This window comes from Cuculus canorus, chromosome 6 (assembly GCF_017976375.1).
Source record: "Cuculus canorus isolate bCucCan1 chromosome 6, bCucCan1.pri, whole genome shotgun sequence".
Lineage (NCBI taxonomy): Eukaryota > Metazoa > Chordata > Aves > Cuculiformes > Cuculidae > Cuculus > Cuculus canorus.
In genome coordinates, this window is record NC_071406.1 from 39,976,623 (window position 1) to 39,991,325 (window position 14,703).

Genomic DNA, 14,703 nt, shown 5'->3' on the forward strand with positions numbered 1-14,703 from the left:
TCCTGCTCCCCCCGTGCATCCTCCTGCTCCCCCCGTGCACCCTCCTGCCCTGTCCTGCGCTTTACTGCATCCTCCTGCTCCCTCCCGCGCCTCTCTGCTCCCTCCTGCACCCTTCTGTACAATCCTACTCCCTCCTGCATCCTCCCTCCTCCGTCCTCCCTGCTCCCCCCTGCCCCATCCTGCTCTTTGCTGCATCCTCCTCCTCCCTCCCGCACCCTTCTGTATGATCCTGCTCCCTGCTGCATCCTCCCGCACCCTTCCATACAATCCTGCTCTCCTGCACCTTCCTTCACCCATCCGTACAGTCCTGCTTCCTCCTGGGCCATCCTGCACCCTCTTGCTCTCGTCTTCCTGCACCCTCCAACCTCCTGCTCCCTGCTGCACCCTCCAGCACCCTTCTGTATGATCCCGCTCTCTCCCACTCCACCCTGCACCCCGTCTGTGCAATCCTGCTCCCTCCTGTGCCATCCTGCTCACTGCTACATCTTCTTGTGCACACCCACACTGGCCCCCCCCGCACCCTCCTATACAATCCTGCTCTCCTGTACCATCCTGCGCCCTCCTCCCCATCGTCCTGCTCCCTCCTACAACTCTCTGCACTCTCCTGCATCCTCCTGCACCCTTCAGTACAGTCCTGCTCCCTCCCGCTCTGTGCTGCATCCTTCTGCACCCTCCTGCTCTCTGCTGCACCATCCTGCTCCCTCCTGTGCCATCCTTCATCTTCCTGCATCCCTCTGCCCTCTCCTGCACCTCTCCTTCACCCTCCTGTTCTGCTCCATCTTCCCATGCCCTCCTTCCCCCTCCTGCTCTCTCCCGTGTCTTCCTGGGCCTCCTCCACCCTCCTGCTCCACCCTGTACCCTTCTGTACACTCCTGCATCCTCCTTCTCTCTGCTGCATCCTCCCACCACTTCTTTCTTCATCCTGCACCCTTCTCCGCCCTCCCACACCCTCCAACATCATCCCACTCCCTCTCCCACCCTTCCGCACCCTCCTGCATCCTCCTTGATGCCCGTTTCAGCCCGGGCGCGAGGACCACCTCTGGCCACTACAGGACCAGAAACCAAAAATTCCCTCCTTTCCAATCCACTATGCTTCCAGGTTTCTTTCTGCTTGGCTTTCAGGACACAGGGCTGTGATTTTGGGAACGGCAATGGGATACAGGCAGGGGTGATGGACTCGGCCATCTCCTGGTGCAGGGGGGTTAGAGGAAGAAGAACTTAAAAGATTGTTCCGTTCCCCTTTATTTCTCCCTTTCTCACCATGAATATCCCCATCGTGTGCCTAGCTCAGGTCCCAAGGAAGAAGAAAAAGGCTTAAACACTGAATTAAGGGAGTGTTAGGAATGGTTGGAGTTGATGATCCAGTGGGTCCTTTCCAACCTGGTGATTCTATGATTCTATGATTCTATGATTCTATGCTTCTATGATTAAGGTGATCCTGGATCTCATTTAGTCACCACATTGCATTTCAGAACAGACCATCAATCATCAGTTGTTCCCCAAAGCGATCGCTCCCAGTGCTGCTGGACACGCACGTCCCAAAGTGTCGCTTAATTTGAGTGCAGCCGTTTCCACGGCATTTTTTGCCTATCCCAGCAGATACAATCGTACAACCTGCTATGTCCTCACACCCAGCACGCGTGTGCAAGGAAAGGTGAAAAAAAAATCAAGTTGCATTCATGTTTCTCCCCCCCTCCTTTTTGATTCCAGGGCTTTTGATTCATCATCAGTGAATTTATGTCCCCCTGGATGCCTGAGAGCCCTGGAAAGCGAAGCTCTGCGCTACTCAACGCACTCAGAACAGTGCTGCAAATCCCCTGAAGGAACATAGTTGGCTTAGGGACTTCGTAGAATCCAATTCCAGCCCTGGTGTGGTTTCCCCAGTGGTTATTTCACACGAGGGGATCGAGTGAGGAGGCTGATAGATCCCTACTGGAGGCCAAAGTAGCCGAGGCTGAAGGAGGAATTCAGCCAAAGCACATTTAGGAGGAACCAATTAAGCTGCATGGACACCACAACCACCACACACAAACCCGGGCAGCATCAGAGATTGCTTCTCCTGTGGGGCCAGCTCCCCTCTCCAGGCCTGTAGCCACCAGAGGAGACAAGAGGAGGGAAACCTTCAGGCCTCTGAAATGCCAGGGCTGAAGCTGAAGGTAGAGGTATATGGCGCTCCTCAACTTTTGCAGAGGGCTCTCCAAGGTGTCTAAGACAGTCTTCACATCCGGTGTTCTCCAAAAAGCACTGGGGCCGAGGAATCCTTCTGAGATCTTGTTTGCTCTCAGAGGTCTAAAACTAAACATTTCTGGTGAGGAGATGAGAACCCCTCAATCAGAATATGGTTGGGCTGCTTCTCCCACCCAAGTCCAGCCCTTTTCCCAAGCTGCTGCGTTGGGAACTGCAGATGACGATGGATTTTGACAGTGAAAGCTGACGGTGCCACAAAGCTGACGGGACTGCAGGATCCTGTGCCTGCAAACACCAAAATCACCATCTGGTGCATTCGCATTGTCCACCTTGGGAACCCACCCAAGAGGTCTGCCACGCTGGATTGGGGTGCCACCAAGGTGAGTGGGGACATTCAGGTCTGTTTAAGGCCATCGGTTAACAGATCAGTGAGCATTACATTGTGCAGTGAGAGTTTCTACAGTTACAAATGAATTTGAGACAACGATCAGCTTTCAAGAGCAAATAAGAACGTAAGATGAGCCAAAAAGCATGGAGAAGCCTCCGGTCCTTACATGGGGAATGGGAGATCCCAGCGTGCTCCACCCCAGATTCTCACCTGACTTCTTATTTTAATTTCATTCATGGGCCCCATCATCAGTCTTCCCATCTTCCTTAACTGAAAGGTGAAATCATTGGAGACGGACTTGTTTCTTACCGCTTCCAGAAGATCCCAGCGCTGGGGCTTTGCTCGGAGCCAGGGCTCGCAGCTCCCCCGTGCGCCATACACCGATCATTCCTAAGGGAGGATTTATGGCAGGATGAGCTAAGAGGGGGCAGGATTTCGTAGTCAAGGGCGCTCTGCCTCCACAGACTTCCTCCTCTGCCCCTGAGCTTGTCCCCGCCTGCCTTTATTTTTTCTCCAACCTTTTGTGTTCCAGAATAACCAGAGGACACGCTGGCTGCTGTTAAAAGGACCCGGTAATGGGTCATGGCACGCACTTGGACAGAGGTGGAGGTGTGTTCCATAAAACAGGCACTGCTGCAGAGATTCCCTCCTCTCTCCCCTCTCCCTTCTGGCTGATCCGCTGCGTCTCTCTTGTATCTCTCTTTCCACCCGAGCACCGATTTTCTCTGGACTGCAGCTGCGAGGGAGCGGGCAGGGACAGCCCCGATCCCAGCCGAGACCTGGAGGCACAGCTCAAACCCAGTCATGCCATCAGCTGAGCCATCCTTGATTTAATCCTATCTCCCTTCCCTACCAGGAGATTTTATCCCACCCATGCCACAAGAATTATGTTCTTCATTAATTTAAAGCCTGAGCCCTCTAGATTTAAAAAGAGCCTTGTAGAAATACCAAGTATTTTCCAATCCCTTTATTCCTCATGGTGATAATAAATCTTGTTTCTTTTCCATCAGAGAACAAATAAACAGGAAAGTCTCCCGAGAGAGCCAAAGCCTTACTGGGGTCTTAAAGGCAAATCATTTTCTTCACAAGGTAAGAGAAATATCACTGGCTTCTTTGCAGTGCGAATAACCCGGGCGACAAAACCAGCAGTGATGCTCTGGGCAGCAGCGTGCCCGGAGTGTTTTGCCCATTCCCGCTCCAGTGTTGTGGTCCCATTACATTTTCATGTCCCCACTGCCTTCGTGGTGGGGAAGGACTCCAGAGTGGAGACACTGGCACTGTCTTTATTTGTTCCTAGTGAGCAAGAGCCTCCGGGTTGCAGACTCTTTTCACTCCTCGGTGTAGTTATCAGCTAAACATACACACACACCCCCCTCCAAGCTTCAAGGCTGTTGGGAGGGAAGGAGGACAGGTCCAGCCCCATCCTGGATCGGTATCCTCCCTGTGGAGAGGTCCTTTCTGCTCGCCCTCCAGCATGATCCAGCAAAGAGTTGCTGAGTCAATCGAAACTGAAATGAAACTCAAACCAATGAAATTTGTTACTAATTGCAGCACCGCGAGGGGTTTGGTTTGCCTCCTCTTCCTTTAGCTCCAGGCCGCATGCAATCCACTTGCAGGACTCCATGCCACCAGGCCAGTGCTGCGGAGGACAAAGCTGGGCATCTGCCACAGGTTGTGCTGAGGAGCCAGATGGATGTTGGATGAAACACAGTCCCGGGCATCACCGGGCTCCTATCATGGTGGGTACAACACGTTCTTTGTATATGCACTGGATCCAGATTCCCTTTCCCAGGATAACATCTGGACTTTCATTGATTTAAATTGGAAGGCGGAAGATTTAGATTAGACATTAGGAAGAAATTCTTCACTATGAGGCTGTGGCCCAGGTTGCCCAGAGCAGTGGTGGCTGCCCCATCCCTGTAGGGGTTCAAGGCCAGGTTCGATGGGGCTTGGAGCCCCTGATCCAGTGGGAGGTGTCCCTGCCCATGGCAGGAGGGCTGGAGGATGGAAGGAGGGTAAAAATGACACATCCTTAAGGAAAAGAAAAAACTCATTGTGTTTTTTTAAGCGCCCCAGGTAGAATAGAAAAGGGACCAGAGCCGCAGCGCCTGGGCTTAAAATACAGGCATGGAGAAAATAAATGGAATTTTTTTCCCTTTGAGAAATAGCTGGGAATGGGCACTTGCAGCCCAGAAAGCCAACCGTATCCTGGGCTGCGTCAGAAGAAGCGTGGCCAGCAGGGTGAGGGAGGGGATTCTCCCTCTCTATCCCACTGTGGTGACAACGTGCCTGGCATCCTGAGTTCAGTTCTGGAATGCTCAGCACAGGAAGGACACGGATCTGTTGAGCAGGTCCAGAGGAGGCCATGAAGATGATCCGAGGGTCGGAGCACCTCTGCTATGAGGACAGGCTGAGAGAGTTGGGGTTGTTCAGCCTGGAGAAGAGAAGGCTCTGGGGAGACATTAGAGCAGCTTCCAGTACTGTAAACGGCTCCTGGAAAGCTGGGGAGAGGTCCTTGATCAGGGAGTGCAGGGAGAGGATGAGGGGAATGGTTTTAAGCTGAAAGAGAGGAGATTGAGCTGAGATATTTGGAGGAAATCTGTTACTGTGATGGTGGGGAGGCCCTGGCCCAGGTTGCCCAGAGGAGTGGTGGCTGCCCCATCCCTGGAGGTGTTCAAGGCCAGGTTGGATGGGGCTTGGAGCCCCTGATCCAGCGGGAGGTGTCCCTGCCCATGGCAGGGGGTTTGGAACTGAACGGGCTTTGAGGTCCCTTCCAACCCAAACCATTCCACAATTCTATAAATAGGTGTAATTAATTAGAAGGCATTCATGACTTTTCTAACCACTGGTTTGTAGGTGCAGGGAAAGAAGCCAGATAAGAGTTCTCTGAGTGAAATTAGGGAAGATTTTCCTGCCAGGAGGTTGCTGGGGACGGTGTGAATGCAGTCACAGAGCCAGGCTTGCTCCCAGAGTGACACTTGTATTCTGGATAAAACGGAGCAGCTCTTCCCATCGGCACCAAATCCGGGGAGGAGGGGAAGGAAATCTTCAGAACTATCAAAGCATCTGCTACGGTGACGTCAGATGCTTTGTTTTTGCGAGGCATCGCTGTTTGCCTTGGATGTCAGGTCATTATGCTGAGAAAAAGAATTCAGTTTAATATTTACTGATGCAGAGTGAAATGAGCCACAATAATAGAAACAAAGTGGCTTTTTCCATACCAAAATGAGACACTTTGGCACTGCAGAAATGACAGCGCCGTTGGTGGAAAAACACCAAGTGATGCAGGGAGACTGACAGGACCCTCATTTGCATTTTTTCCATGCAGACGTCGAGGGATGCCGGTATCTTATGTTCTCCTTTTCTGCATGAACGTTAGGGTTTGGAGATCTTTTGATTCAGGACCTCGCCGTATAATTTAAAACCGCGAGGCCTGTAGCTTTGGGCAACAAGCTGGGAAGACCTCAAGTGCTTTGGTGTTCATTAAAGCCTACGGATTTAATAAGTGGGCTGGTAAGGATGATGGATGGTGCCTGATTCTCTCTGCTGGGGTATAACTCACATTTGGGCTAAGGCTCAGCAATCCAAGGATCGAGGAAACCAGTTTATTGCTGCATGGCGCAGGGCCATCGGAGAGTAGCAGTCACTTGGGGAATATAAATAGGTGTAGAGTTGGGGTAGGAAGTCAAAAACAGCTGAATCCAGTGTGCCAAAATCTGGGAAAGCTTCAAAAAGGATTGATGCCCTTTGTAACCCGTGCCTGGTTCATATTTTCTTTTACTGTAGGCATTTGGTCTCAGCTGTAGCCAGAGGATAATCAGATAAAGTCATCTGCACATCGCCCAGGAGAGCAGCCCACACAGGAGCTCAAAGTTAGCAGAGGGCAGGGGACAAGGCCAGGACACCTCCCTCCCTGTCTACATTTATGCTTTCAGCAAAATAAAGGCAAAACGAGAGTATCCAAACCACAAGGAGACCAGACCCTTACCACATGTTGCAAGATACTGTGAGTAAAGAAAATACAGGGGCCTTGAGGGCTTGTGTTGTATTTCTCTTGATGCACCCCAGTACAATTCAGCAGCAGGTGACCCAAGTTAAACACTCAGGACACACACCTGGCGAGTTCAACCCATGCTTGGATGCAGCAAACCCCTCCGAGGTGGCCTCCATCTTCAGCCCCTGACTGAGTTCCACTGCTTTCCCCTAAAATTAGGATGGGTTTAAGGGCCGGGCTAATCAGCAAAGATTCACAGGTGCTGTGCAAGATGTGAACTTCGAGGAAAGGATGGGTCTTCAGCTGTATGTCATTATCATTTCTTTAGCGTGGGAAGAGGTAAAATCCTGCTCCAAATCAGGGGAGGGGCAATGCCTCATCTTTAAATACAAAAGTCTGGTGCTGTGGGTGTTGTATAGGCTCTATTTATATGCCTTTCCTCTTTCTGCTGGATGTCAGGAGAGGATTTCACCCCAGTCAGATCCCCTGTGAGTATGGCTTTAGGTGCATAGAGTATTAACTCCTGTTTTCCTGCCACCTTGTAGCATCATAGAATGTTTGGGTTGGAAGGGACCTCAAAGCCCATCCAGTTCCATCCTCTGCCATGGACAGGGACACCTCCCACTGGATCAGGTTGCTCCAAGCCCCATCCAACCTGGCCTGGAATCCCTCCAGGGATGGGGTGGCCACAACTTTCCTGGGCAAATGGCCTCAAGTTGCACCAGGGAAAGCCCAGACTGGATATTAGGAAAAGTTTCTTCACTGAAAGCGTTCTCGGGCACCGGCAGAGGCTGCCCAGGGAGGTGGGGGAGTCCCCATCCCTGGAGGGGTCTAAAAGGCGGGCAGGTGAGGTGCTCAGGGATCTGGTTTAGTAGCAGACAGGTACAGTCGGACTCGATCTCACGGCTGTTTTCTGACTCGGGGGTTCTATGATCTGCGGACCTTCCCCTCCTCTCCCCGGGATGCTCGGAGCTGCGGAGCATCCCCCGGCTTAGGGGCGGTTTTTTTTTTTAGAGCTACCTTTAATTCCCAGCCCTAGGAAGCCCTCCAGCGTTCAGCCTGAGCCCTGGGGCTCCCGGTGGGATGGAGCTTCTGGAAGTGGAAAGCCACCTCCCCCTTTTTTCCCCAAGTCCAGCGGGGCGGGCGGTGCCGGGGCGGTCCTTGCCCGAGCCGGGAGCTGCGCTGGGAGCGGGGTAAGGCTGCGGGAGAGGGTGCTGCCACCGCGCCGAGCTCTGCCCTGCGAGCAGGAGCTTCCCTGCTGGCAGCTTGGCTCAGCCCTGGCTCAGCCCTTCCTCCGGCATCACAGGATGCGCGAACCCTTCCCTGCCTGGCGCTGGGTTCATGTGCCGAGCCCTCCGCTCGCTGCTCTCGCAGCCTTCTGCCCACCTTGGGTGGCCCATCAGGGGAGGCAGAGAGCCCCTCTGGGCAGGCTCTCGGGGTCTGTCGTCACGCCACAGAGCCGTCACCATCTCAGACAGCGCCTGCTCGGGCGCTGAGATAAACAGGATATGGCCAAGAGCCTTCCGGAGCGATGGGCAACGAGTAACGGTGGCCGTTGGGTTGGTGGGACCGCACCGGGTGGGTGGGGGATGATGGGGTTTATAGCAGCCAGAGGGGTTAAACTGATGGCTGAGCAGCAGAAAGCGGCGTTGGTGGCCGGGGCTGAGCTGGTGGCAGCCCCCGGAGCCCCCCGGCGAGGCCAGGCTCGCCGCTGCGTGTCCTTCTGGGTGAACGGGTTTACTGGGGCTCTGGGTTGGAAAGAGGCTTTGAGCCTTTCTGGGGCAGACCGAGCTGGAAAAAGTATGGCACGATTCAGAAAGTGCAAAGTGGAGTTGCTGGGGTTGTGTTGCTAAGACTGAAACATAGTTTTTTCCTTTAAAAACAGTCTCTTTTTTTTTTTCCTGTTAGTTTTCCTGCTCAGTCTTCCCCCCTTCCCCCCCCCCATTCACAGATGTTCTGGCTGTAATGTGATTTATTTCAGAAGACACCTGGGTGGGTGGGTGGGGAAAGCACCTTTTTTAAAGGTGTTTCCTTAGTTAATTCAGGTGAAACTATAGTCCAAGTGGTTTCATGAAAGGTAGCCATATTAAAAATCTGACTGTGGATTATGATTTTGCTCATTAGTTTTTCTTCTTGTCTGGGTAAAGGAGGAAAATGATCCCTCAGGTAGCAGAAGCTTCTTTTAGAGACCACATAACTATAGAACTATGCATGCATCTCCTCTTCCTCCCTACCATTCAAGAAACCATAAGTAAAGCTGACTTATGAATGTCTCTGTCGATGTTTCATTTTCAGGACAGATTCTGTTTCCTTTTGCATAGAAATTTTTGGAGGAAAGGTAATTAGAAGGACGTTCCCAAAGCATAAAACCTATGGCAAATCTTGGTATTCATTATAGGCAAATTAAAAACATTTACTGGACAACAGTTTGACCAGCTTACCATTCTTCTATGACTTGGATACTCTCCATTTTGGTCATATGTGTTCCTGAGCTTTAGATGGAAACAGAAGCTCAGAAGAAATAAGGAGAAGACAACTTTAAAAACCTAGAAAGCTTTTTCTTATGCTACTGGTTTCCTTCTGCAGTAGCTTGTTCCTGTGGGGAGGGGTGCTTGGAGAGCAGGTTCATGCTCCCTCCTGGAGCCTCACGGGCAAAGTCCTCTTCAGACCTGTGCCAGGAACCAGGGGCCTTCAGTGCCTGCGGTCACAGGCAAAGGAGGCGGGAGGAGTTTGATCCCATGGTGACAAACGTGGCTTGCTGCCTCTTCCCAGGTGCCAGGTCACACCAGGATGGCCACCCAGATGTTTGAGGGGAAAGGGCATGCGGCCGTCTACCAGAAATACAGATTTGCACCGGGCAAAGAGCTGCAGCAAACCATCCTCACCTACCTGAAGGAGAAGGTGAGTCGCGTATGGCTGAGCTGGAGGGGAAAAATGGGGCAGGAACATCTTGTATTTACGCTGCTGGGAGTGTTATCTTGGTTGGTGCTGTGGGGAAGAATAAATCAAGAGGGCTCAAGGCAAGGTGTGGGCACAGAAGAGCCTTTCCAAGGGTTGTGTCATCCTAAGGCTGTTCCTCTGTGGATGCTGGGGGAAGAAATGGGGTGAAAGCACAAACTGAGTGGCCATTTCCTGAGATCCATTCACTCCACCCCATAGAGGACAAGTCCTGTTGAGCTGGTGGTGGATGTCGGCTGCGGGTCTGGCCAAGGCACCCGTTTCCTTGCGGAGCACTTCAAGAAGGTGGTGGGAACGGACATCAGCGAAGCGCAGATCCAGGAGGCCAAGGATTCCGCCACCACACCCAATGTCTCCTACCTGTAAGTGTCGGGGGAGCAAGCTCAGCCAGAGGCAAAATTCATGTCGTCACATGGAGCTGCTGTTTTGTGACTGATTGATGGGATTCCTGGTGTGAATGGACACACTATCCTAGATTTACGGTAGCTGTGGTTTTTCATCCCCAACAGTAATCACTGACTCCAAAACACGCTCAATGACTTCACGTCCTACTCCCTAATTCCTATATTACACAGTTTTTGGTTTTTTTCCGCTTCTTCCCGCCTCCAGTGTGTCCCCTGCAGAGGTGCTGCCGTTGGAGGACAACTCGGTGGACCTCATCACTTCGTTTACAGCCGCACACTGGTTTGATCTCGAGAAGTTCATGAGAGAAGCAAACCGGGTGCTTAAGCCAGGTGGTTGCGTGGTCCTCTGCACCTACACTTTGGACATGAGTCTGCGCTATGGAAACTGCTCTGAAAAGCTGACCAAGGTCTTCAGGGAGGTGAGGTGATAAAACCTAAACCCTGGAGTTTCCTCTCCTGGTTGGGGCAGGGAGAAATGGATAGTGCTTAGATGGAGAGAGGAGTGCGATGGGCTTGGAGGGTACAAGTAGAAGGCTCCTATTATAGAATAGGACAGTGGGATGGTTAAATACAAGGACAAGGTTGAGATGGGGTGTTGGTGGATCCCATGTGGTGCTGGGGCTGGCCTGGATGAGAAGACAGCTGTGAGGACTAATAGGGCAGACTTTGGTGTGGTGAGTTGGGCTGTGGAACAGGCTTAGGGGGCTGGTATTGTCAAAGAGGCTCATCACTGACGTCAGTGAAAAGAATGTGAATAAAACCATTGGGAAAGATGTTTTCTTAGTTATGTTTCTTGACGAGTGTTTTAATAACCTGCCAAAAGGAGATTCTCCTTTGAGTAACAGCAGCAGAGACCCTTACCCAATAATGAAATGGGGTCCTTGAATTCCTGACACTGAACAAGGTTTTGGTGAATTTTAATGCAAAGAGTATTAAAAAACAGATGTATGAATGCATCGGATCTAGGGCCAAGCAAACCAGAGTTAAGTGGAAACTGAGCTTCACATGGGTTTATGTTTGGTTTTTAACATGCTGTCTTTTGCAGTCCTGGGACCAGATTTTCAAATACTCGCATAGTAGAGTAAAACATGTCTTGGAAGACTACAAAGAGATCTTTGAGGCCTTGCCATTTCCAGACAAGAAGAGGTGAGCAGAAACCCCTCAGTGCAGCACTAGGAGTGGACAGAGGTGATGTCTTGGCTGCTCTGTGAGGCCCAGTGAGGACACATGGGAGCGGGGCTTGATGGAGCAGGTAGCTGCTGGGTTTCAGCAACTGCCTTTGCCTCGTAGGGGCATTTCCAGCCCTGCTGGATTTAATACAGCTCTGTGCTGGCCCACTAAGCAGTGGTCTAAGGGCTGCAAGGACCTGCTGAAGTCAGAACTGGGTTAGGCCTTTTTTTATGGTGGTTTATGATGATCTGAGGTTTCTGGGCAGATCACTGCCTCCCCACCAAGGCATGGGCCAGGGGCTGACTCCTCAGGCAGAAAGGGATCTGGTTGGTGGTGGTGTTGCAAAGGTGTTGGCATCTGAGCTGCTGGAGGGGAACGAGCTCTGTGGGTAGGTCTGTGCCAAAAGGGTGTTCCAGTCACAGACTACATTAGATGGTCCCTAGGACCATCTCTGTTTCTCCAGTAGCTCATCAATTAAAGCTCCTGACCCACCAAATGCAACCATCAGATGATATTTCCATCTAGTAGACCTTTAACATCAGGTATTTTCTTCACCACCACCTTGATCTGCCATTGTCCTTCTTCTACTCCCTTTCAGACTTAACTTGCCAAGGCTCCTTTCTTGCCTGTCTCCCTTCTAGAATCACTGATATCTTTGACAAAATTCCCATGACGGTTGCTGGAGTAGTTGGTTACCTGGAGTCTGTCTCTCCATATCAAGTCTATATGAAGAATGACCCTGAAGCTGCAAAATCCCTCCTCCAAGAGGCTGAGAAGAGGTAAGAAAACCATTTGGGGAAAACAAGTGGGACATGGAAGACCACACTTATACAGTGAGGGAAGAATGATGTTTTGGTGACTCCCTCAAAGCTAGAAGTGAGCTGTGCAGCGATGCACTCCCTCCTTCCCCCAGGTGTGGATGGATGCTTGGCAGAAGTTAAACAAGTCACTGTATGGTGTTCTTGCACCAATGTATCCTTGCAAATCTTCTGTTGGAGGTCTCCCGAGTTTCTCTGCCTCTTCTTGATGAACAGAGGGGTGGAAAAACACTGACAGTTGCACCTTTTACAAGGGCCTGTAATGATAGGATGAGAGGGAATGGCTTTAAATGGGAATGGGGAAGATTTGGATTAGACATCAGGAGGAAATTTTTCATGACGAGGGTGGGGAGGTCCTGACCTGGGTTGCCCAGAGAAGTTGTGGATGCCCTCTCCCTAGCAAGTGTTCAAGGCCAGGTTGGATGGGGCTTTGAGCAGCCTGGTCCAGTGGGAGGTGTCCCTGCCCATGGCAGGGGTGGAACTGGATGGGCTTTGAGGTCCCTTCCCATTCTATGAAGACCTTGGTGCTTTGGGTGGGAGAGACTCATCCCTGGTCCTGGGTGTCACCTCATGCGAGTGGGAGCTGGCTGGGCAGGGCAAGACCCTTCCTCTGCTTCTTGTTTCAGGATGCTGGAGACCATGGGAGTTTCTTCTCGTGACACCCCAGTGGAGCTCTGGGTGAGGCACGTCTGCGTCTTGGGGTGCAAGGGACAATGAGAGGAAAAACCTTCTCCTGATGGTGTGAAGGAAAAAGGGAGTTATCTCCTAATACCTGACTCAAACTTACACTTATTTCTTGGGAAGACTGGTGCTGATTTTGGTGATTATAATTGATCTTTGTCCCTCAGTCTGCCCAGAGCTGTGCCCTCAGCACTGGGAGGGTCTAGTTGCACACTGGTGATGATTGGGTTGCACAAAAGGGTGAGAATCACAGCAACAGCTCTGAGGAACTTATTGCATTTCTTACACAATTAACATTAATAAAAAAAAAAAAAGGCTGAGAAGTTACTTGTGGCTCCTCTTTTTAGGAGAGGCTGTGGAGCACTTGCTGGGGTTGGGGATAACTGCACCCCATGAGTGTGGCCCTAAGTGGTCTTCTCTTTCATGGGGTGGTGGGTTTAAGTGGTAAGGGCTGTTTGCCCTTTTCCCTGCCCAGGCTAAGGTGGGAGCTGTGTGTCCCATCTTTGAAGGCTGAGCTGGAGAGAGGGGCTCCTCCTGCCCACCAAGAGGTCCCATCCCTGGTGCTTTGCTGGCTGGCGCAGGTGTATCAGCAGCCTATCTGTCCCATGTTTGCCCGGTGCTGAGCCAGTCTTTGTCCCTCATGATGTTTCTTGCCCTCAGGACAGCTCGGGTGTTTTTCTGGGATGGCTGCTCCAGGGAAATGAGTCCGCACTCTCCTCGCTCCCAGCCCTCTATCGCTTACCCATGCTGCAAAGGGAAGATAAGAGATTGTGTTCTGGGGAGAGGCAGATGGAGGCAATGGGGCTTGAAGCCAGGCACGCCCCAGCCCAAGTCCCCTCCTGTTTGTCTTCTGGAGGTTTTAAGTCCAGGCACAGCCTCTGTGGCAACCCTTCCCTTTCCTGTAACTCCTGCCCCTGGCAAGAAGGCTGTTCCGATGCCCCAGGAAAACTGTGGCCTGGCTCTGTTACACCTTAGTGTGTTATTAAGGAAGACAGAAGTGATGCCTCTGCCTTCTCAGAGGGAGCACCTGGAAGGGTGGTTTAGAGGGGCTGGAGGTGCTTCAGCTGTGCTTTTGGGACCTTCAGGTATGGTCCTGCCATGGAGGCAGAGATTGAGCCTCCTGAACCTGGCAGAGGTTCTTGACCATGTTTGTGTCTCCAGTGGGATCAGTGAGTGCTGGCCCAGCTTGCCCAGGGTGGGAGTAAAGGATTTTGACTCTGGTGGTGCCTGGGAGGACGGCAAGGGGCAGGAAAGCCCAGTGCTGATGTAAAGCTGGTCTCTGTGTATTGGAGAAGACCTCATCAAACCATGTTGCAGGTCACCAGTGAAGAGGGTGCACTGAGCATGGGTCATGGCTGGGTGAGCAGCACCCATCAAAACCTCCCTTGCTCTGAGGGACGATGGGGCTGGTGGCTTGTCATCTCCTGGAGGAACACTTGGAGGTCTCTCTTTGCCTGGGATCACCGATCCCCACAGCCATGCCTGGGTAGGGAGATGTGCCCAGGGAGAAGATATCTGGTGTTCCCTACAGCACTGGCACAAAGGCTCTGGGGTAAAAGTGCTTATTTGGGTTTATTCCCTCACTTTAGGGTTATAACAGTCTGTTTAAATCATTAACTTGGCAATTAACAGAGCACTCCCTTCTCTGGCACCTGTGGAATGCTCAGCACACCTCCTAGGATGATGCATTGGGTGATCAACCATGACGTAACACCAGGCATTGCATCACCAATGAGCTCGGGCATGCTGGTGGCAGCCATGAACCAGCCTGAAGCTGTGGCTCGCGTGTGCCGAGGGACAGTGAGGGATTATGAGGGGGCAGTGCTCTGGTGGCAGTGGCAGCCCAGGGTGGTGGGGATGGCTCCTGTGATGGCTGCAGAGCAGAGACACCTGATGTCCCCTGCACTGGTGCCACTGGACCATGGGCAGGGCTCCCTGTCAGATTTTAAAGCTGGCTTCTGAGGGCTCTCTGGGGTGGGTTTTCCCGTTTCTTTTCCAGGACCAGCCACTTGAGCACAATCCTGTTCCTCCCAAATGAGCTGACTGGCTCTCCAAAGAGGGTTGGGAAGAAATGGGCTCCTCTTTCCTGATCTGCCATGTCCA

At 52.0% G+C, this 14,703-nt stretch overlaps 1 protein-coding gene across 6 annotated transcripts; it reads left to right on the forward strand.

Annotated features, from left to right (window-relative positions):
- The first annotated feature begins 4,191 nt into the window (after positions 1-4,191).
- Positions 4,192-12,922, forward strand: LOC104067378 (putative methyltransferase DDB_G0268948). 6 transcript variants are annotated; one of them, XM_054069972.1, is made up of 7 exons: positions 4,192-4,314; positions 9,342-9,470; positions 9,729-9,889; positions 10,137-10,350; positions 10,977-11,077; positions 11,743-11,880; positions 12,546-12,920. In XM_054069972.1, the coding sequence occupies exons 1-7, from the start codon at positions 4,198-4,200 to the stop codon at positions 12,634-12,636; spliced, it is 951 nt and encodes a 316-aa protein (XP_053925947.1). In that variant the 5' UTR covers positions 4,192-4,197; the 3' UTR covers positions 12,637-12,920. The 6 variants fall into 6 exon arrangements, with proteins under 6 accessions (XP_053925947.1, XP_053925945.1, XP_053925942.1 ...); XM_054069970.1 differs by lacking the exon at positions 4,192-4,314 and adding an exon at positions 7,639-7,762 and having other exon boundaries at positions 12,546-12,917; XM_054069967.1 differs by lacking the exon at positions 4,192-4,314 and adding an exon at positions 7,896-8,147 and having other exon boundaries at positions 12,546-12,922.
- The last annotated feature ends 1,781 nt before the right edge of the window (positions 12,923-14,703 follow it).